This window comes from Mustela nivalis (genome assembly GCF_964662115.1).
Source record: "Mustela nivalis genome assembly, chromosome: 14".
Taxonomy (NCBI): Eukaryota; Metazoa; Chordata; class Mammalia; order Carnivora; family Mustelidae; genus Mustela; species Mustela nivalis.
In genome coordinates, this window is record NC_139033.1 from 19,678,818 (window position 1) to 19,702,545 (window position 23,728).

General features: G+C 55.1%; 1 protein-coding gene across 1 annotated transcript in view; it reads left to right on the plus strand.

Moving 5' to 3' along the window:
• The first annotated feature begins 9,930 nt into the window (after positions 1 to 9,930).
• Positions 9,931 to 23,728, plus strand: part of PARD6G (par-6 family cell polarity regulator gamma) — a 78,562-nt gene continuing 64,764 nt past the window's right edge. The window contains exon 1 of the mRNA XM_082700005.1: positions 9,931 to 10,206. Coding sequence (XP_082556131.1) covers positions 10,135 to 10,206 — 72 coding nt within the window. The 5' untranslated portion in view covers positions 9,931 to 10,134. The remainder of the gene's footprint in view (positions 10,207 to 23,728) is intronic.

Here is a 23,728-nt window from a genome sequence, read left to right on the forward strand (position 1 = left end):
TCCTAGGAAGCTAACCACAGCACCTTAAAATCTGGCCTGCCATACCCCTAGACCCTAACAGTAACCCTAGTTTGGGTTCTGTAATGTCCATCCCCAAGGATCTGGCTCCAAAGCCCCAGATATCAGGGATACCAGAGGACTCAGCCTGACATCCAGAAGCAAACCATGTCATTTGGAACACTGGGAAGGATTCAGAGCACAGGAAATCTGCATGCCCACCTGAACCACCCCCCCCCCATGCATTCTTTGGGCCCCTGGACACAGACCAGGAACCTGACCCATGCCCTCAACTCAGCCCCCTGGGGAGCTTATCTCAGGGCCTTGAGGTCAGGTCTATCATGCTCCTAGGCCCTAACCCTAACCCTAGGTTGGGTTCTGAGGGATCCATCCCCAAGTGCCTGGCTCCAAAACCTCAGGGATTTGGGACCCCTGAGAAACACCAGACGACTTACTGGAATGAGAAAGAAATGGTATCATTTGGAACTCCAGAAAGGATTTAAAGCAGGAGAAATATGAATGAAAACAGGAGCCAATCCTAGCGAACCCACACTTTCAGTGACACCCTGAACACATTACTCTGAATGTATATGGACTAAATATTCCAATCATAAGACACACGGTATCAGATTGGATAAAAATAAAACTACAAGGCCCAATGACATGCTGTCTTCAGGAGACTCATTTTAGATTCAACATCACCTCTAGATTGAAAGTGAGGGTGTAGAAAACCATGTATCATGTTAATGGGCATCAAAAGAAAGCTGGGGTAGCAATCCTTATATCAAACAAGTCAGATTTTAAACCTAAGACTGTAATAAGAAATGAAGAGGGGCACTATATCATAATAAAAGTGTCTATCCAACAAGAAGATCTATCAATTGTAAAAATTTATGTCCCTAACTTGGGATCAGTCAATTATATAAACCATTTAATAACAAAACTGATAAAACAATAACAACCTATGAATAATAACAACACTGATAATAAAACAATAATAATAGGGGACTTTAACTCTCCATCACAGCAACGGACAGATCATCTAAGCAGAAGGCCAATAAGGAAACAAGGGCTTGAAATGACTCACTGGGCCCAATGGACTTCGCAGATACATTCACAGCATTTCACTCTAAAGCAACAGAATACTCATTCTTCCTAGTGCACATGGAACATTCTCCAGAATAGATCATACACTGGGTCTCAACCATTACCAACAGTTCGGGATTATTCTGTACATATTCTCCAACCATAATGTTTTAAAATTTGAACTCAATCACAAGAGATAATTTGGAAGGAAGCCAAATACATGGAGGTTAAAGAGTATCCTACTAAAGAATGAATGGGTCAACCAGGATTTTAAAGAATTTTTTAAAATTCATGAAAAAATGAGAATGAAAACACAACACTTCAGAACCTTTGGGATGCAACAAAGATGTTCCTAAGAGGTAAGTACATAGCAATATAGCAAGAAACAAGAAAGGTCTCAAATACACAACCTAATCCTATACCTAAAGGAGCTAGAGAAAAACAGAAAATAAAGCACAAGCCCAAGAGAAGAGAAATAATAAAGAGTAAAGCAGAAACCAATAAAATAGAAACTAAAAGAACAGTAGAACAGATCAATGAAACCAGGAGTTGGTTTTCTGAAAGAATTAATAAGCTCTATAAACCCTTAGCCAAACTTATCAAATAGAAAAGAGAAAGGACCCAAATAAATAAAATCATAAATGAAAGAGGAGAGATCACAACCAACAATGAAGAAATACAAAACATTGTAAGAACATATCATGAGCAACTATACACCAGAAAATTTGACAGTCTGGAAGAAAGGGATACATTCCTAGAGACATATAAACTACCCAAACTTAACCAGAAAGAAATAGAAAACCTGAACAGACCCATAACCAGCAAAGAAATTGAGGGAGTAATCAAGAATCTCCCAGTAAACAAGAGTCTAGGACCAGATGGCTTCCCAGGGGAATTTTACCCAACAGTTAAAGAAGAATTAATACCTATTCTTCTGTAGCTGTTTCAAAAATAAAAGTGGAAGGACACTAAACAAAACATCCAAACTCTTTCTATGCTGCCAGCATTACCTTGATCCCAAAACCAAAGACTCCACCAAAAAGGAGAATTACAGACCAATATCCCTGTTGAACACGGATGCAAAAATTCTTACCCAGATACTAACTAATAGGATCCAACAATACATTAAAAGGAATATTCGCCACATTGTGCTGCAAGAGTGGTTCAACATCTGCAAATCAATCAATGTGACACATCATATTAATAAAAGACAAGAACCGCATGGTCCTCTCAATTGAGGCAGAAAAAGCACTTGAATAATACAGCATCCTTTCTTTTTTTTTTTTTTAAAGATTTTATTTATTTATTTGACAGAGAGAGAGAGAGAGAGATCACAAGTAGGCAGAGAGGCAGGCGGGGGCAGGGGGAAGCAGACTCCCCACTCAGCAGAGAGCCCGATGCAGGGCTCGATCCTAGGACCCTGAGATCATGACCTGAGCCGAAGGCAGAGGCTTAACCCACTGAGCCACCCAGGCGACCCTACACCATCCTTTCTTAATTAAAACTTTCCACAGTGTAGGGATAGAGGACACATACCTCAATATCAAAAAAACCATATATGAAAAGCCCACAGTGAATAACATTCTCAGTGGGGGAAAACAGAGAGCTTTTCCCCTAAGGTCAGGAACACTACAGGGACATCCACTATTGCCACTGCTGTTCAACATAGTACTAGAAGTCTTAGCCTCAGCAATCAGACAACAAAAAGAAATAAAAGGATTCAAAATTGGCAAAGAAGTCAAACTACCACTCTTCACAGATGACATGATACTCTATATGGAAAACCCAAAAGACTCCACCCAAAAATTGCTATAACTTATACAGGAATTCAGCAATGTGGCAGGATATAAAATCAATACACAGAAATCAGTTGCATTTTTATTTACTAGCAATAAGACAGAAGAAAGAGAAATTAAGGAATTGGTCCCATTTACAATTATACCCCCAACCATAAGATCCCAAGGAATAAACTAACCAAAGAGGTAAAGGATCTGTACCCTGAAAACTATAGAACACTTATGAAAGAAATTGAGGAAGGAACAAAGAAATGGAAAAATGTTCCATGCTCATGGACTGGAAGAATAAATATTGATAAAATGTCTATACTACCCAGAGCATTCTACATATTCAATGCAATCCCTATCAAAATACCATCAACATTTTTCACAGAGATGGAACAAATAATCCTAAAATTGTATGTAACCAGAAAAGACCCTAAATTGCCACAGGAATGCTGAGAAAGAAAACCAAAGTTGGCGGCATCACAATTCTGGACTTCAAGCTCTATTACAAAGCTGTGATCATCAAGAGAAATCAGAGAAAGACAATATCATATGATCTCACTGATATGAGGAATTTAGAAACAAAACAGGATCATAGGGGAAGAGAAGGAAAAATAAAACAAAATAAAATCAGAGAGGAGAGAAATCGTAAGAGACTGTTAACTCTAGGAAACAAGCTGAGGGTTGCTAGAGGGGAGGGGGATGGGGGAATGGGGTAACTGAAGGGCAGGCATTAAGGAGGGCATGTGATGTAACAAGCTCTGGGTGTTATACATAACTGATGAATACGCATTCATCTACCTCTGAAACTCATAATATACATTATGTTAATTAATTGAATTTAGATAAAACACAATTTAAATATTTAAAAAAACAAGCCAGCTCACATATTCCTCCCCCACTCCCAACACAAATCTAAACCTGAACTTTGCCTTAATCGTCGCCCTCAAACCGTGGCCCTCTGGGGAGGTTGCCACACTGCTGGCAGATAGGACATTCCAAGCTTCTGGGCTAACCCTAACATTAGTCATGGCTCTGGCACTAACCAGGCCCTAAGCCTAGGTCAGAAAAACAGAGGACTGAGGACACCAACCCAACACCAGAAGACTCAGCCAGCAATGCATAAAGAAGTCCTGTCATTGGAAGACTGGAATGGAGGTGGCACACGAGTGTCCTGAATGAAAACCCAAGCCAGCCAACCCGTCCACCCACGGTACCTTCACACAACCCCTAACCGTACCCTATTCCCTAACCACTAACCCTAACCCTAACCCCTGACCCTGACCCTAACTCCTAGCCCTGACCCTGCTGCCCCAGCCCACGACTGTCAGCCTTCCTCTCAGGCCCAGCCGTGCCTTCTCTGGCCCTCTGTCCTCCCTGCACCCCCGTCTACCACGTCAGGTCAACGTTAGGTCAAGGCAAACTGTGTCCTCACACAGCCCCACCTTCCCACCTCCCGTCTCACCCACCTCTGGTCTTGCTGGGCCCAAAGCCCCAGGGGAGACCCCCGACCAAAGACTATAACTGGCTCCCAGCTTTTCAGCCCTCCGGGGTCCCCCCAACACACCCCGACAGTGGAGATGGAGATGCAGCTGGGATGTGAGCTACGCCGTCTGCTCATCTCACCTTCGCTGAGAAGGAAGGAACTCGACCCATGAAACATACTGTGCATTTACGCTCTCTAAAAAAAGAACCAAAAACATTTTCTTGGGAACTTTTATCCCAAAGTGTCTTCTCTAAGGCCAAAGTTCAGTAATGAACTTTCAGCACATTTTCCTTTTACGCGAGTCCTTACATAAGTCAGCTTGTGCATGAAATGAGGTGTGCAGCTGGCCATTTCTCTGAAGTTCGGGCCGCCGGGGGCAGAGCACACCTGACGTTCAGCATTGTTCATTTCGCACCAGGTTGAGTTTTCCCGCCGTTATCTCAGACCCAAGGACAGTGAACAAAGGCAAGATGAATCTACACACTTTGAAGCCTCTGCAGCAATCTTAAACCAGGTTCCCACGGAAGTGAGCTGCAGGTTAGAGACCTGAGTGACGAATATGGGGGGAAGATAGCAAGTATCCAAAAGAAGGTGTCACGGTGTCTGTGACCTTCCCCACCTGCTGAGAGCCAGCCACGCCCGACAGAAGGGAGCCACACCTGGGCCTCCCCCTCTGTCTGGGCGGCACGCAGTTGTCGCAGCGGCTGCACGGAGCCAAGGCTGGAGGGAGCCAAGGCTGGAGGGAGCAGCTGGCCATGGAGGCCACCTATGGGACCAACTCCCAGTCCGCAGCTGAGGTTTGACAATACTTGTAATTATTTGTGTATTTACTGTGACCGGAAATGTGCTCAGTGTTTTGACTACATTCTCTCCTATTTTATCTTTTGAAACCACTTTATGAAGGTATAACTGACATTAAAGAAAACCTGTAGATAGTTAATGTATGCACTGATGAGGTTGGAGGTGGGTTCTACCTGTGGAACCGTCAGCACAGTCTATCCCATTAACACACCCATCACCTCCAGAAGCGCCCTCCTGCCCTGTTCATCTTCACCGGCACCGTCACCTTCATCATTGTGTGCGTGGTAGAACTCTCAACACAAGAGTCATCCTGTTAGAAAACTTTAGCTTTGCAGCCCAGCATCATTACCTGGAGACGCCCTGTGGTACGGATCTCTCAGGACTTACTCATCTAGCCCTTGCAGGCTTGGCCGGCTGGCTCCTCTCCATTTCTGCGGGACCTGGGGTGGAGGAGGGGCTGCTTCTCCCTGTCCTCACAGCCGGGACGTAGCCGAGGGCTGTGTCCTCCTGGTCTGCGCAGAGTTACACGCCGGTTGGGAGCTGCTCTTCTCCTGCCCCTGTTCCCTCAATCACACACCCGACCTCAGCCTGCCACGTAGGACCGCCCGTGGGTTGCAGAAACCTCTGTCCACTCTCTTCTCCCTCGTTCCAGTGCCCCTCCTTACCTTCCCGCTGAAGAAAGAGTCGGGCGGCAGGAGTAACGACACGCCTGCAGGTCCCTCTGGCTGCAAGGGGGCTGCTCAGAGTGCTGACTGCTCCACACATTCAAGCCTCCTAACAACCTTGGGTGGGCAAGTACCACTATTATACAGCCTTCACTTCACAAATGAGGACACTGAGGCAGAGCGGGAGGCAAGCGTCCAGCTGCACACACGATGAGTGGTCGGAGCCGCAAACAACCCAGGTATTCTTAACCCATGCGTCACCTACAAGGAAGGTTCTGGTTCCAGCCACCCCCCCCCCCCAGGAAACGCAGCCACATCCCACCTCAGGTCCTAGGAGACCCTGCTGGATCCTTACCATAATTCCACTCAAGGCTTTAAGTCCTCTACACAGCTGAGTTACTCCAACCTAAGACAGCAGGTCTGCGAAACACCGCGAACAGACTGGGAGAGCCCGCGGGAAGGAAGAGGAAGGAGCCGCTGCCTAGCACAACAGGGGGAGAACTCGGGAAGGGAGGAGATGTGTGGCTGGGTCGGGAGAGCTTGCGGACCCTCGCCTGCCCCTTCTGCGCTCAAGCACAGACTCTCACCTAGTCCAAAGCAGCACCAGGACTCTCCTCAACCAACGTCTGCCAAAGGAAAGGAACGGAATGGCTGGTGTGTTTGAATCACCGAGGCTGAGCTGTCAGAGGCAGACACCTGCACCCTCTGCTCTTTTCCCCAGCAGGTGTGTGCTCCGGGAGCCATTCTGGACACTTGTAGACGTTATCTGCCCTTTCTCTCCACAGAGGAGGGAACTGAGAATCCCAGACCTCAAGTCCCCCGACGAGGATCACGCCCAGTCTACAGTCAGAAGTTCGGAATGTCAGCGTCCTAGGGGGTCACCACTGCCGATGAAGCCATGGCTGAATGTCCTGGTCAAGAGCCAGACAGGACCCTTTGGCAAAGCTGGGAACCTGCAGTGAGCTGCCTCATTAGTAGGTTAGTCACTGCAGAGATGCATACTCAGGACAGGCACTGCAGAGTGCAAAAGGCTATGGGAACGGCAACCCCCCCACCCTGAGACTCCACCCCAAGAGGTGCCCCCGGCTCACCTATGGACAGGTCTCCTTCAGCCTCGGGCTGGGCTACTCTGACCAGGAGCTGCCTCTGGAGTGGACACCAGGCCACACACTGCGTGTGTCTGGACCTCCTGGGACACAGCTGCACAACATGCTGACAGCCCAAGGGGAGGTGTCTGTAGCAGGGTGGGGGGTGCTTCTGGGGATGCGGACGGGGCTTGGAGGAGTGCGAGGCTGTGTCTTCACCAGCCTCGGCCGTGCATCAGCTCCACCGCTCAGGGACGGGCACAGAGCCGCCGCTGCCTCGTTGGTAATTGCTCTGCTTCGTCTCTTTCTAACCCAAACACCACAGCCTACACCACCCGTGAGACCGACGCCAAACCTGCTATAGCATGAAAGTATTAAAGGCAGCGGCCACTTGACAAGTTCTTCAGACCCCGCTGCACAGCTGAGGGGGGAGGGGTGGGGGTGCCTGCAGACCTGGCCTGGCCACTTGGCTTTGTCTACACCCAACCCAAAGAATCACCTTCAGGTTCAACCTGGAGACTCGGGCTCCTTCCACATGCATGTCCTCCTGCTGATCATCCCAGTCAAGTTTGTAGAAGACTACAAAGTAGGGGCACCCACAGACCATGGTGGGGAGGGTGCTTTTTCAGGTGCAGATGCCGCTTCAGTGGGTCTGAGTGGGGTATTAGTAACAAGCGCTGGGCCTTGGCCTGCACTGGGCCCCAGGCATGAGGGCAATGGTCTCACTTCCACCAAGGACAGAATTTTGTAGCTTCCCACCCTCCCTTCTCCCCATCTCCAAGCCCTGAGCTGGCCAGTGGTGCCCTAACCTGCCCCATTAACTACCATGCTGTTCACCTCCATCAGCCCCTTGTCCCTGCTTCTTAATAAACCCTGGGGGCTCTCCCACTACATGACTGTTCTCAGCGACGGGCAACAGCCACAGACCTCCGTGTGGTTTAGGGGACTTCTCTTTGAAAGAAAGTCAGCACCTCTGTGCACAGTGTGTATCTCTCTGACATTTAAAAAAAAATTCTACTTGAGGGGCACCTGGGTGGCTCAGTGGATTAAAGCCACTGCCTTCAGCTCAGGTCATGATCTCAGGGTCCTGGGATGGAGCCCTGCATCGGGCTCCCTACTCAGCCGGGAGGGGAGCCTGCTTCCTCCTCTCTCTCTCTGCCTGCCTCTCTGCCTGCTTGTGATCTCTATCTGTCAAATAAAGAAATAAAATCTTTAAAAGAAATTCTCCTTAAAATTTATTAAAATTTGCATTGATAATAAACCACTATACCACGTCTTTTGGAGCTTTCAGACCAGAGGACATCCTAAACCTTTGGTCTGGAATGGCTTTTTTACTGACTTTCTGTGGAAATGTCTTGGCATTTCCGCCTTAATTTGGAATTTGGTCTATATGTCTGGCCCTCTGGCCAGACTGGTGTTCCTCCTATGGGCAGGGCTGTAACTGTGTGTCTCTGTGGTTGTAGTCCCGGGCAGGTATGTAACAGGATATTTAATGAAATGAAGTAAAAATCAGATTCAGAGTGTCATGGTTTGGCAATCTGTCATGTTAATGTCATGTTAAAGGCTGTGTGTGCTCCATGGCATAGCAATTCCATTTTTTGGCGTCAGTGCTAATGAAATAATTAGAAATAAGTGAATTCAAGAAACACAATATTTTATAAAAGCCAAACATCAGAAATATCTTGTTTATCCAAAATGGAATGATTAAAAGTCCATACATGCAGCTCTTAAAAACCGTATTTCTTGAGAACACTCAATGAATATGTTCCTTAAATAACAAGAGATGAAAACAGCAGGTCACAGAACTGGTTAAAGAGCATGATCACAATTTTGTAAAATATATGAATATATACACAGAAAACGGAACAGAGAGATATATACCGAAAGTTTAACAGAATTGATTGCTGACTAGTATGATTATAGGTGACTAACGTTTGTCTTTCAATCTTGGTATTCTCCAGATCTCTTACAATGAATGTGTAACAACTTTACGATTATATAACGTACTTACAGTAAACTTTGTAATACTTTTAGGTACCTAATGGTCCTGTCTTCTTAGCTTCATCCCAAATTCCTGAAGGAGTTTCAGAACCCTCTAGGAAAGAGGTTCTCCGTGACGTTGCTGACAACCGACCCCATCTTTCTCCGGAGACACTCTTTCCAGCGGCCTTGCGGAAGGCTTCCCTGGGCATCAGCTCGGCCTAGAGGTGCTTCCGACGGGCTCCGCATCCTACCTGTGCGGAAGCGCGCCCGAGCCGTTCGCCTCTCCGCAGAACCTTCGTCGGGGACCATCTACCGTCCGGCGGCGGGCACGGAGGGTGGCCCGAAGGAGTCCGTCAAGCCTACACTGGCTCCCGCATCATCCAAGAAAACAGCAACGATCCGCCCAAGTCAGCCTCCGGCCCCGGCCGCTCCGGGCAGGTGAACAAAATCAGGGCGGAGGCGAGCAGGAGAGAGAAGTTTTCAACACCCGGGGGGGAGTGAGACGCCCGGGGTTGGTCCAGGCTGCTTTCCCCTGCTCGGGACCGCGCAGACCGGAGCGCGTACCCCACGGGGCCTCAGCCGCTTCGGGGGCGGGGCGCGGGGCGGGACCAGGGTCCTCCGGACTCGGGAGGCGGGTCCTCGGGGAATGGGGCGGGGATGGGGGGGCGGGTCCTTGAGGCGCGGGGCAGGACCGGGTCCCTGAGACTCGTGGGGCGGGTCCTTAGGGCTCGGGGCGGAGATTGGGGGGGGCCGGGCCCTCGGGGGCGGGTCCTCGGGGCGCGTGGCGGGACGTGGGTTCTTAGGACTCGTGGAGCAGGTCCTCGGGGGCGGGTCCTCTAGGCGCGGGAGGGACAGGGTCCCTTGGAGCTTTGGGGGCGGGTCCTGGGGGGCGTGGAATGGGGGGGGTTGGGCGGCCGGTCCTTGGGACGCGGGGCGGGACCTGGGTCCTTGGGGCTCGTGGGGCGGGTCCTCGGGGCGCGGGGCGGAGACTGGGGGCGGGTCCTCGGGGCGGCGCGCGCGGCGTCCCCAGCTCCTCCCGCGCGCGGCCCCTGGAGTCCCGAGGCGCGCGGCCAGCCCAGCTCGGGCCGCCGCACTCGGAGCGGCGGGGCGGCCGAGCGAGCGCGGCTTCTGGCTGGGTCGGGGCCTGGGCCGGGGCCCGGGCCGGGGCGGGGGGCGCCGCCCCCAGCGTCCTCCTGCAGCCCCCGGAGCGAGGAGCCGGGGCGAAGGCGAGGCTGCGCGGGGCCGGAACCATGAACCGGAGTTTCCACAAGTCTCAGACCCTGCGCTTCTACGACTGCAGCGCGGTGGAAGTCAAGAGCAAGGTGAGCCGGCGCCGGCGCTCTGCACCCCCGCGAATGAATGGGCGCCCCGCGGGGGGCGGCTGGGAGCTGCAGGGGGTACGCGGGCTGGCGGCAACTTTGGAGCGCGGGCGCCGCGGCGGGATGCGCTGGGGTCCCGCCGCCCTTCCCGTCCCCGCACGGACACAAAGCCCGGCGGCACGATGGGTGCCGCTGGAGCCCGGCGCTGGGAGGGCCGCGCGGGCTCCGGACCCCCGCGGGAGCGGCTCTTTTGTTCCACGGGCGGGAGACGACCCGGCGCGCCGCACGGTGGAGGGGCGGCGTTTCCGGGGCGACCCGCGGGCTGCTCCGAGCGGGGCCGTTGGGGATCCTGGGGGGCCCGGGCCGGGGGGAGGGCCGGGCCGCGCCTCCTCCTTCGCCGCGGAGGAGCCTCGGAACCCGCGAGGGGTGAGCGGCAGCCGGCTGGGACCCCCAGCCCCGCCGGCGCGCCCCAGGCCCAGGCTCTCCCGGCGCGCCCGGCCGGCGGCCCCTCCCGCTGCCCGCGCCCCGGCCCGAGCGTGCCCCAACTTGCGGTGTCTGTGCGCGTTCGGCTAATTGGCTGATAGGATCTGGCGCTTCTGCCCTTTGCGGGGGCGGCTTCTTAGAGGCTGACGCTTTTGTCTGCGAGGGTCTTGGTTGTAGTTGTTCAGGGTCCCGGAGGAGGGGGCTCCTCGGGCCGTTCGCTGCTGCTGCCTGGGAGTCGGCCCTCTCGCCCTTTCTCTGTGCCTCCCGCCTCCTGAAGACGAGGCGGAGCAGCCTGAGGGCTTGGAGGGGGCTGGGCCGGAGGGTGGGCTCAGAGCCCCCACTCCGTGCGGGGCGATTGTGCCTAAGGAGCTGAGTCGAGCTACCCCCTGCGCAGGCCTACTCTGCGGGTCAAGGGCCGTAGGGTTCCTTTGGTAAGGGGTTTACAGGGCCTCCGAGGACCGGGGCCGGTTTCTCCGCAATGAACCAGTGAGTTGGATTTCATTCCCATCTTGGGGAGAAGGTCTTTCTATGAACTCCTCCTCACAGCCTTCTCCCTACGCTAATTCTGTGACCCTTGCCCAGGACTCATCCCCTCTGCAGCCCGAGAGTGCCCCCGCCCTCCCGCATCGCATGTGTCGGCTGTGAGTTTGGGGAGGAAAGAACCACAGGCATGAGTGGGAGCTCCAGACAATTGTTGGTGTCTTCAGCTGGGCTGGGCACGTGGCTGATCAGAGTTCCTTGACGGCTCTCATAGGCACTGAGCACATGTGGTGGGTCTTTTTAACTTGTTGAAATCATCATGACGTCACAGGCAGTTGTAGGAAACAATGTAGAGTGTCCCAGGAGGGTCTGTTTTTATACTGGGGACGTGGTCACACGCCTTGTTGGGTGTGCATTCCTGCCATTTCCAGCAAGCACAGTGGACACACAGAGCACTTACAGCAAGGGGCCCTCCTGCTGCCCCTCCAGTGGCCCTTTGATTCTAAGTGTAGATTGGCTGACATTAAGCACTTTTCCTGAGTCACACAAGCCACATTCCTAGTACTCCAAAGCCACATGCACCTTGCGGCTGTCTGATGACAACAAGCTCCAGACCATCTGTCTAGAAGGGTCCCTCTGGAGGCTGGGCCCGCAGCAGGGCTTATGCCCCATTCTGGGCTGGTGGCCTCCCATGCAGGCTGCTGGGAGAGGGAGGGGAAGAGCCTTTGCGTCCCCTCCAGGAGGGCAGTGGGGGGCTGTGGATGTCCTGGCTGGCCCGTGGGCTGCCCCAGACTACCCTACCCCTCTAGCTCCCCAGTGAAGAAGGGTGCTTGGGCTCAGGTTCAGATGTATTGACTGTTCCCCTGGAGGTGAGGGCAGAGCTGGAGTTTTGGTTGAACTTTGGGGCACCCCTAGGAGAGCCACACCACCCTGGGTGGGCCCTGCTGAGCTGGCTGGTTCAACACACACAGACACACACCATTTTGGGTGCTGGGACTTGCCTTGTTTGTTCCGAGAGTCCACTTGGCTCTTCCCTCCGTACACAGCCTCCCACTGGCCCCCTTAAAAATTAATATTTGCTACCATGAACCCATTTCTGCCAGGAGCCTTTACTGCAGCTGCTGTTGTCAAAATACAGGAAGCAAAACTTGATGACAATGAGGTCTCTGTTCATGTTCAGTGAAGCACCAGAACACCGGGGTTTTCAGGTGGCGAAAATGGTGCTGGGGGCTGAGTGCAGCCAGGTCTGCCGCCTCCTACTCTTTGGAGCCTTCAGGAAAGTTATTTGACCCTTCAGAGCCTCTGTTATTCTATCTGTAAAATGGGCACTGTTCCTGTTCCTCTCACCTCCCAGGACAGAATGAAGTGATGACTACAAGAGCGTGTGGAAGGCCGCAGGCTGCCCACAGGCGGAACGGTCCGTCCCCACAGTTCAGGGTTCTGTGGCGTTTCAGAATATTGGGTGTGAAACTCACCTCTCCTGCTCCCAGAATTTCTGGCCATGTGCCACAGCCACTTAACTTCCAAAGCCTCAGGGACATCGTCTTTACCCGGTGGTTCTCCCCCATCACACAGGCCCTTACGTTCCCCAAACATTTCTGCTTTAATACTTGTGAGTCATCTACTCCTCCCCAAACCGGCGGAATGCACTCTGCCTTCTCAGTTCTGGCACCGGGGCTGCCATTTGCTTGACTTTTGCCTCTCCTCCCATTAGAACTGCCGTGGGGAAGGAGGGGCTGTGCATAGGTCTCGGGGAGCATGCCTCAGGCCCAGGGGAGCAAGTCTTGGCCCCTTGTAGGGTTAGCAGGAGGACTAGTGCTAGGGGAGGCGTCTACGAGGGGCGGAGTCAACACAGGTCTCCAGCTCTGTGAATGAGCACGCTACCCCCTGTCCGCAGGGTGTCCCCTCCGAGCCTCTGCCTTCTGGCTGGGCCTCACTCACGTTCCCTTAACCTGGTGGTCTGTTGGCCCTGGTTATGTGGCTTTCCCCCACCTGAAATGCTCTCTGAGAATCCGCCCTGGGCGCCGACCCTCTCCTACCCAGCCCGTCAGAGGCTGTCACTGGGCCGAGCTCACGCCGTCCTCCAGCCCCTGCTCATCTCGTGGCCCTTCCCAGCACTGGCACAGGGTGACTGCTCAGGGCAGAGACCGAGGACCATGTGTGCAGCCCAGGTGTGCCATGTCCATTGTGTCTGGGGACAAGGTACTACTGAGGGTTTTAGACTAGTGTGCTGCTTTGTTGAAATCATGTTGGAGGCTCTTCTGTACTCTTAAGAAACACTGTCATTGCTGAAAATTTAGAAACCACATCAGGCACAAAACGGGGTAATTCTCCCATCCGAAACTGAGCCTCTCTTGAGTGTGGCAGCCTGCCCTCTGGACCCTCTAGGTGCACCCTTTTGTCTTCTGTAGAATCAGAGTCCTATTCTACAGGCATGTGACGGTCTAGCCTGAGTCCCCCTTCAAGTGTTTTGTCATGTCGTTAGTGTTGCTAAAGAACGTATTTTTTAAAATTACTACCTGTGTTCTATCTTGTGTGTAAACCATAATTAATTTAACCAGTATCCTATTGGGTTCATCTCCAGTGTTTTCTATAATAAGCAATGCTGTGAAAAACATCTCTGTACTTACACGTCTACACAAACACACACAGAGTGGAGGTTTGTTACGTACAGGATGCGAAGAGCTCGCCTTTCGGGACGGATCCCAGAAGCGCACTGTCTGTGCTGGCGGAGCTCACGCTCTGAAGACTTGGACTACATGTTGCTGAATTTTCCTGCAGAAGGGCTCTTGCACAAGTTTACCTACCGTCTCCTGTCTGTCCGTCCTCCTGTCTCCTGTCTGTCCGTCCTCTCTCTGCCCTCCTGCCCTCTAGCCCTGGGTGTTTTCTTATTCTTTCCCAGTCAGGTAAGTGGAACCCTGTCCCGTGGTTTTACTTCGATCCTCAAGTTATCAATGAATTGAAGATTTTTGTATTTGTGGACCACTCATCTGTTTCTGGCTGCCTCTCTCTTCCCTGCAGTGTTACTGTTCTTACTTTTTATGGAGTTATGGGACCTGCTTGACAACAGGTTTTCCAAGCAGTGATTTATGCCTGCGTGTTTCCCCGGGTCCTCAGACCCTGTGTCTGGCTGAGGCTCTCTGCTGCTGGGTGCTGCAGGGACACGTCTCTCCATCTGGTGGGCTGGGGCCTGGGCCAGGCCCTCCCCACGGGGTGGTTGAGCACTTTCCTCCCGTGGGCCGTTGAGAACCGCCTCACGAGGCTTGACTCACCTGTGCGTGTCAGCTACACCCTTTTAAGATTCTGGTTTGTACGTGTGCATATCTGTTCAAACAGGTTGGGTGACTTGAGGGTGGCTGCTGCTGGAGGAGACTCTCACCAGGGACCCCAGAAGCAGTTGGCAGGCTGGTGGATGCCAGTGGGGTTGATGTGGACCCCTGGCCTGGGAGCAGCAGAAAGCCCGATGAACTCTCCCGGGACAACTAGCCAGGAGTTCAAGCTCGTTCCTGGGACTCATGGCACTGAGCTAGAGTTCTCCCACCTTGAGGAAAGGGGGGTCAAGATTGGAAGGTGGAACCATTCACAGCATCAGAGGCTCTCACGTTTGTGAACCATGTCTAGAATCAGCCTGACCCTTTCCCAGTAAAGGGGCTTCCCACACTTTTAGAGACAAGCAGGGAGCTTAGCATAGCAGCCACAGAAGCCGCCATGACCCCAGTGGTGAAAGGGAGCATCGGGGTGGTGTCCGACCTGTCCAGCTGGCTGTGGACATGCTGACTGGCCCACCCCTTCCTCTGGACACATTTCTACTCTTCTGTGAACCTGGGGACCAATGGCAGGGACCGTGACCTTTTTTAGCCCCAACACACAGCCTGCAGCCTTCCTCTGAGGCTGCCCCGGTCATGCTGGGGGGATACAGATGGTCCGGGCTGAATGCTGCCTCTGTCTACAGGTTGTGCTCAGAAATATTTAGGATTATTTAACCGTTCTTCCCAGTGTATAAGCGTGTACACCTGCAGACGCTGCTCTAATACATTGCACTTGCAAATTTCAGTCATTAACCTCCGTCACGGCCCTGCAAGATGGGTTCTCTTACCATCACAGTTATACAAGAGGAGCACTGAGGTCCAGGGAGCTCTGTGAAGCCGCCCGAGGTCAGAGAGCCTGAGCAGTCTGGCTCCAGAGTGTGTGCTCTTGGCCATGAACTCTCAGTGGCCGCTGGGGAAGGAGGGATCCTGGTTCCTCCTCCAAGGACAGGTCCCGAGGTGCAGGTCCCGAGGTGCAGGTGCCGGTGTTGGTGCTGGTGCCGGTGTTGGTGCAGGTGTCCTTAGCTTGCCCCAAGTACAGTGAGACAGACCCCTCGGCTGCCTGCAGCTAGCGCTGCTAAAGGCAGCTCCTGTGTGTTGTGGGGGAAAGTTCTAGTCTTACGTCACCACAGCGGGTTCTGTGGCTTGGTCTCAAGGGACATCCTCTATTCGGTAGGTGTCCTTAAAAGTCGGATTCTGCCTTGGGCTCCGCCGTTCCTTTATTCACTTATGAAGCAACCATTCTGCCGGGTGTAGGGCTTGTGCTGGGGGATGAAGATAGGTAAGATAGGTAGAGACGTAGGGTCCAGTGGTTTGCTCTGGCAAGTGAGAAGACTGGTGTCCATAGTGTCCATAGTGTCCATAGTGTCACCAAACCCTGCTTCACATTTCCTGGAGCCCAGAGGTTTCCCCTGCCTCCCAGCCGGCCTGCTCGCCCAGCAAGGGCCCTCATGATGTCAGCCTCCAGGAACCGTTCCTGTCTGTTTCCCAGCATCAGCAATGTTGAAGTTGGCCATGATTCCTCTGAGATAAGTCAGAGCACCTTCTCCCCTCATTGCCTGCACTTTTCTAGTCTGGGGGCTCTCCGCTGTGCTAGACTGGGAAGTCAGCTCAGAACACTAGCTGCATTTCTCAATAGCATGGTTCAAGGAAACCCTTGGCACCTACAGTGTGAAGAGCGGTGTTTTGCATACAGGAGGTACCCAGTAAATGCTGGCTGAGTCAAATTCAGGTAAGGAACAACTCCATTTTCCCAGGAGCTACTAGGTCAGAAGCTATTAGGGTGCTTTAGAAAAGAACTACTTTTTGAGGAAGGTGAGCAAAGCTTGACTCACCGATGGGATTATTTCCAGGGCACCTCTGAGAGGGGTCAGCGGCCTTGTTCATTCCCTGTGAGTGCCGCGGGGGACAGAGCAGACAGGAGCAGGGGAAGGATGAGCCGAACAAAACAAGAGAAACTTTGGAAGTCAGAAGGAAATGGACTGAAAAGTCCATGTTGCTCTTTCTGCCGTGCGGTGTGTGCCGACTTCCTCGGTGTTTGATTACAGGCCTCAAGCACGGCGCGGGGGGGGGCCCAGCCCACCACCCCTCTCTCTCTCTTCCCCAGGCTGCGTTCCTCACTGGGGCTCCGGGCAGGAGCTCGCCAGCAGGCTCCCCTCCTCACCCCCAGCCAGAGTGTCGGCTCTGTATTTTGCAGGGAGTGTGTTGCATTTCACTTGGGGGAAGGAAAAAAAGTTTTGTTGCTTACAGAGTTTGAAAACCACCCCGGGCCACAAGCAGGGCCCAGCTGTTAAATCCCTGGTTTGTCTCCTCCCGAGTCAAGCTTCTTCCAACCCGCCCGGTCCTACCCTCGCCCGGCTCAAGGCCGAGAGAGCGGCTGTTCCAGGAGGCTGTTGCGGACCTCGTTCACGTGGTGGCCTCTCTCCCGTGGGACAGGAGCACACCCTCATCACGGGCAGCTTGACGAGCTGGTGCGTGTCTGTCTGCACACCAGGTGAAGAGGTCATGGACGGAGCACTCCCAGACCCAGGAAGGTTCCTCACGTCCTGTGTGGTCAGCATCCACCCCTGGTGTAGCCACTGTCAGGGTCTCTGTCACTGAAGGGGATGGTGCTGGTTCTCGGACGTGATGTCACGGGTTAGCCTCGTGTCCACAAGGGACACTGACCTGTGTAGATGGCGCCCCAGGCTGCGTGCGTGTCCCTGGGTGGCCGGCTCCGGTTTGGTTTAACCCCCACCCAGTGAGGCTGTTCTCGGCTCTAGCCCCAGACTCCACGGGGTTTAGTTGAAGTGGCTGTAGGAGGTCTGACCATTTGGGAATTCTGAAAGCCTTGAACCACAACTTATTAAGGGTTTATTGATTAACACAATAAATCAGAAGAGCTTCTTTGTCTTGTAGAATTTAAGGCCCCACCGCTGGTGTGTCAGGGGCTCTTACCCTCCGCCCCGTGGCTCTGTGGTTCCACTGCTGTCTTCCTTGGATTTCCTTTAGTCCACACCAGCTTCTGCGGGCCCCTCTGGCCGGCCTGGCGTCCTGGGAGAAGCTGAGACTCCAGATGAGCACAGGTGGGCCTGGGGGCTGCTCGACGGGTCGCAGGGCAACTGGTGCGAAGGCTCTCCCTTGAGAAAGGGAGATCTCGCCCCCGCGAGAATGTCTGAGCTTCATGGCCGGAGCGAAGGCCTCATAGGCCGCCTGCAGCTTGCGGGTGTGGACCTGTGCGGGCCAGCGTCAGACCGCCCGTGCCCTGGGACGTCTGCCGCCTCGCACACCCCCCCCCCCCCGCCCCGGGCTCGCTCACACACCCGCAGGTGCTACCGTCACCTCGCAGCCCCCACCCAGGGCCGTCCCACGGAGAGCCGGAGAGCCGCGAGTCTGTTCTCCGTTTTCTCCCATCAGCCCGCTTGCCTGAAGGCAGCTCAGGCGCCGGCCCGCCTACAAGGCAGAGCTCTCTTGGCACCTTTGCTTCTGAGACAGGGCAGGGACAGACAAGAGGCCTCTTTCTGGGGACACGTGCTTCGCGGAAGGACCCCGAGGGCCCTGGGTAGGGGTTGCGGGAGGGAGACTTGTGAGGGCCATGCTGGAGGGCTTCGGAGACGATCGTCATGTCTGTATCCTGTTTTCCATGGCATGGGGGCCCGAGCTACCGGCTCCCCACCCACGGGTCCTGACCTCACTTCCCTCCCTGGTCTGTGATGATAATGGGGTGTTGCTGTGGGACAAAACAAACTTCTGTGTCTGTGTGATGGTCCCTCACGTAAAGGAGGAGGTGGCGCCCCGCCTCTGGGTTCTGGTCCCCTTGGGCCCATGGGCCGCTGTACACATGCAGGGTTAGGGGCACAGAGCCTGGGCTCCTCGGAACATGCTTCCGTGGACTAGAAGGTGACGGAGGGTCTCTGCAGGTCTGGGAGACCCTCCTGCAGGAAATGGCGTGTTGAGGACCGTCCAGTCCTCAGGAGATGAGCTGCCCCAGGATCCCTTCTCCCCACGAGCTTGGCGTCTCCGGCCCTGCCTCTCCACCACACAGGCTGGGAGCAGTCTCCCCGGGGCGTGGCCCCATGGCTTGTCGGTCAGTGATGCCTCTCCTCAGCCCAGGCAGCAGAGGACTAGTCACAGCACGGCCTGGAGAGTGGCCCAGGGCTGTGCCACCGTGGATGCCCCACACTTGGCCTTGATTGTGTTTCTGGGAGGCACGTAGTCTCTGGGCTCCCTCCCAGCCCTGGGAGCCTCCACTAGCCCGGTGGGAGCAGCTGCCACTCAGTCACCACCCGGAGGAGAGTCCAGGCAGTGTGACCTGTGTTGAGCTACAGTGAGGTCTCGCGGTTACGGTCCCCTTTCCTGGAGCACCGGCTGTGTGCAGCTTTCTGCCAGCATTTGCACGGGCTGGGGAGAAGAGGACCCCCGGGACTCGCCCAGCCTGTCAGGTCACCTGACCAAGGGCCCGCCTTTAAGTGGCAAAACCAGGTCTTAAACCCTCAGTTGCTTCCGATGTCTTTCATGTCATTCCCTGACTCCACCTCTGGAAAACAGACACCACCTGCCTGCCCGGCCGCACTCGGAAGTCATCTCCTCTACCCTGCACCCCCGGCCCCGCACCTCCTGGACACTGGCTGAGGGCTGTGCGACTCCCTCAGCGTCCAGCACGTACCTGTGAGAACCCCTCTCCCAGGCGGCCCTGTGGGTTCCGACTTGTGCTGCGGAGACGGCAGGGACGGGGTGAACCTGACCAGCTCTCCCACGTCCTCCTCTTTGGGGCTGTGAGCAGAGTATCATGACAACTCCCCTGCTCCCTGGCACACCTGGACATGTCCCTCAGCAGATGCCCCTTGAGTGGTATGACTACGGGTGCACAGCGAAAGGGCTGCCTTACTGTGTTGGCAAGTTTTGGTCTTTGAGAAGGACTGAGACCACAGCCCTGTGAACGCCCATGTGTGATGCGTGTCTCCAGGCACTCTGGTGAGCAGCGGCCCCTCTGCTTGGGACCGCACTCGCTCAGCATGCACATATATTTGAGTCTCACAAAAACCCTATGAAAAATGTGTTTTTGTCCCTTTTTTTTTTGAAGGAGGAAATATGCTCAGAGAAGTTTAAATTATCCAGAGGCACAGAGCCAGAAAGGGACAGCTGGGAATTTGCCCCTGCAGGGCCTAGTGCCTCCTGACTCTGCTCTCCCATCTCTGTGGGTGAGACATCACTGGTCCAGACCGCATCCCACCTCAGCCCATCCCCGTCCCTGGAAACGGCCCCGTTTTGTAACTCTTGAGGTCATACTAGGATGTCACCTCGCTTCCTTAAGGGGCTTCCACTGGAGTGGATTTCCGCGTCCAATAAGTCCCATGGAGGCAGGGACAGGTGAGAAACCTGGCCTTCACCTCCTGCGTGCCTCCAGCCTGCCAGCTCCACCTCTCAAAGCTGCCAGGTCTCCTGCACCGTGACCCTCAGCTCCGGAGCAGCCAGACCCGCCCTCACGGTTCACACCTGCCGGCAGCCCTTCTTCAGCCTGGTGGGCTCAGGCACCGCTTCCTACCTGGGGAGTCTGCTCCCAGTGGGGTGTCCCGGGGCTTGGCTTCCGCCGTGGAGTCCTCAGCTTACCGCTGGAGCTCGGTAGCTCTTTTCTGTATTCTCTCTGGCATCAGCCCCAGTTCTTCTGTTCACTCCTCTTGTGACTGTGGTCAGGGACCAAATCCTTCCAGGTCTCAGTCTCCTGGCCTTTAAAATGGGACCAGCGACACTCCTGGACGGCGGTTAGGGTTAAAGAGAGCTTGCACAGAAGGCATGGCACTGACCACGCCTGCTCGACCATACTGGAAGTCCCTGCCGGACAGAAACCATGGACCCTGTCCCTAGATCTCTGTGTCTTCCACTCACAGCCCTGCCCCACATCTCTGTTACGCAGGGCTGGGTCCATAGACACAGATCATGTGTGTGAGCAGAGGAGCACACGTGTGACCTGTAGCACACACACGTGCTCACTGAGGTGACCCAGGGGCATTGGGTTCTCCGTCCCCAGCGCCCTCACAGGGATATTCCCCTGAGCCGTCCTGTGGCTGCCGGCAGGCCATCATCCCTGCAGGTTGGGGTAGGTGGATGGGGCCCAGGAAGGGGCCAGGCTCTGCTGTCGGCTACACCCCATCTGACTCACAGGTCTGTGGCCTGATTTTAAACTGTTCCAACACATCAGCTCAGGAAGTCATCCCACGGCAGGTCCCACGCTCCAACAAATGCCACATGAGAATAACAGCCTTTGCTTCCGGATCATTTTGTGAATGGAAGTCTTCCACCATTTTCTCTGGGGCAGACGCACGCACTCCTGCTCTTTGGCCCTGTCCCCAGCGGCCTGCTACGGCTGCATCACTGTACAGACAGGCGTCTGAGATCTGTGGCGTCTGGGGCTGCCTGTGCTCCTTCCATCTGTGCTGCGGCCAAGCCGCTCCGTGCCTCTCTTCACCTGGGTGTTTCTTTTCCTTAGACACACAGTTCGAATCAGGGCCTGCGTCCTATAGTTTCCTTGTGTGCATTTCTCAGTTTGTAACTACAAATCCACATGTGTGATCACTGCCCAGCACTGGGCTCTCAAACAGCTGTCAGCCCCATGAAGGCCCTCGGCCCTGGCACCAGGTACCACGCACACCTGGCATTCAGTAAGGGTTTGTTCAAGGCACCAACCCTAAACAGCAGCCCCTAGCAGTGACTGGCGAGATGCCCCTGGGATGGGTACAGCCCTGCTTTCCAGACTGATGTGTGCCTGAGTCACTGGGAGTCTAGTGACTCCCTTCTTAAGCCTGGGGCCTGAGGTCACGCATCTGCAGCCGTTCCCAGGTGGCAGTGATGCTGCTGGCTCAGGCACACACGTTGGGGAGGTCCAGCCCCAGAGAGCCTGGCTTCACTGGCGACAGGTGGGCCCGGAGTGCTTGGCTCCCTGGGCTCTCTTGGCTTATGCAGGAGTCACAGCTCTGGGCTGGGCCTTGTGGCTTTGCTCCATGCTGCGCCCTAAGGATCACACTAAATTGAGCAGGGCTGGAACTCAGGACCCTGGGATCCTGACCTGAGCTGAAGGCAGAGGCTTCACCGACTAAGCCACCCAGGCGCCCCTCTAAGACAGCATTTCTGTTGGCTTAATTACATTTCATCCTGGGAAGGTGCTTCCTCTGGTGAAAATTTAACATTTTTGACAACTAAATATTTTGGTGAATGTTTTCCCTGAACATCTTTCTGATGGCTTCCCCCTTTGCTCTCACCTGAGGGGCCTGGAGGCGGGGCCTCCGGGGTGTGGTGGGGGCGGGGCCTCACTGGTCACCGTGGGGAGTCTCGGTTGGTGGGGGGGGGGTGCGGTGCTGGCCTAGGACACCGGGTCCCTAACGCTGGGCCGGGAGGTGCCCCGCAGAGAGAGCTCGGGGGCGCCGCAGGGGGAACGGGGTGGATAACCAGGGAGGCAGGGGTGCGTCAGCTTAAGTCTGCGCTTGTCGTGCGCCAGAGGACAAAGTGTCTTTTACCCAAGACGGCACGTCCCTCCGGGAAACGACCCTAGGGACCCTGGGGCTTCGGCCTCGGGCCCTGGTCAGCGGGAGCCGGGTCCGAATGAGGCTCAGTGTCCAGGACCCTCCCGGACCCCTCAAGGTGACAGCAGTTTCAGGGTAACTGAGGCGTCTAGACCTGGAGGGCATTTTTTAGGTAAAGCAAGTCCTCGTTGGTCAGTGCCGCGATCAGGAGCGGAGCGGGTGTGCGGGAGCCTACCCGCGCGCTGCTTCCTACAGCCTCTCAGCGGCCGGTCCTGCGGCCTGCGGGGACCGCCCGTCCCCAAGCCCGGCCGCAGCGGTGCGGCCGCCCCCTCCCCGGGCTGTGTGCGGGAGACTCCGCGGTGACCCGCCGGAGCTGCGGGGAGACAGCAGGGGTGACCCGCGGGGGCGGCGGGGAGAGACCCGCCGGCTGCCTTCCCTGGGCGCGTGGCACCGACCGACGCCGGCGCTCCGGCAGGTACCACGCGCCCCGGCTCCCTGCGGCGGGTCCTCCCGCCCGCGCGGTTTCGGGGCCTCTTCTGGGCTGGGCTCCCCCGCCGCCCAGAGCCGCCCCGCGCGCACGGACCCGCCGGCGACGCAGGAGCCTCGCGGGACCCTGGTTACTCCGCAGGTGGGTCTGGGGCCGCCGGACTGCGGGACCTGGGGGCGGCGCGGCACGACCACAGACCCGGTTCTTTGCCTGGCGTGAGGCCCAGTGCAGGAGCGCGTCTGCGACGCGGACACCAGCCGCTTCCGCGCGCGCCTTCGGGCGAGCCCCGGGTCTCCAGCACCGGCGCGGACCGCGGCGCCGTGGGAAGTGGGGTCACAGGCTGCTTCCCGCACGGACGGCCCACATGGTTGGGGACCCTTCCGGGTCGCCTGTCCCCCGCCTGCGTGCAGATAGTCGTCGGGACACCGCCTCCTTGGGTCTGAAAGTGACCACAGCGCTTCGCAGTGACACCCGGCGTGGGGTAGGGGCGCGTGATGCTGCGGTTCGGCCTCCGATCTAACCCGCAGACCTGGGCATGGGACCCGGCTTATGACTTCATGCTCCCTCTCCTCCTGTGCTCCTGTTTTGATTTAATTAAAACTCTAGAATTTTATTTTAAAACCAGTTAATAGAGGTTTAATTCCTCAACTGAGTGAAGACTTGCGTGCAGGAGCAATACTGGTCTAGAACAACCAGGCCTGCTCTGGGGCTGGTACCCCAGGCAGGAGCGGTGCTAGTTTGCTGCTTTCACTCGAGGGTAATTACAGATCGGTGGCTGCATCGGGTTTGGGAGGCATCTTAGAAGTGACTCGGTTACTAAACAAACTTCAGCTGGTAAGGAATCTACCTTAATGCCTGGCTCCCGTGGCCTTGCGGGGTGAGTCTGACGACACCCCGTCACGTGCCTGTGGGCCCAGTGACTTACCCTTCCTCACTCAGGGGCCTCTGACAGCTGGGGATGCCTCCTCCACAAGACCACAAGCATCCAGAGAAGGAATGTTTTCAGATAAGTGAAAAAAAGCACAGAGAGGGCCAGTGTAGAGCGTGTATTACTGTGTGTTTAGAAAAAGACTGTGGATAGAGTTCACATACAATGCCTTCACATGGCTTTGAAGGGCACAGACAGCTGAAATCACTGGTTCCTGTAGGGAGGGGGCTGGGTGGCTGGGAGACTTTTTACTGAAAACCTTTTGAATTTTGAGCTATGTGGTTCTATCCCTATTCAAACCATAAAGAAAAACATACCAAGCAGTGTGGTTCCAATTCTTTCTTAA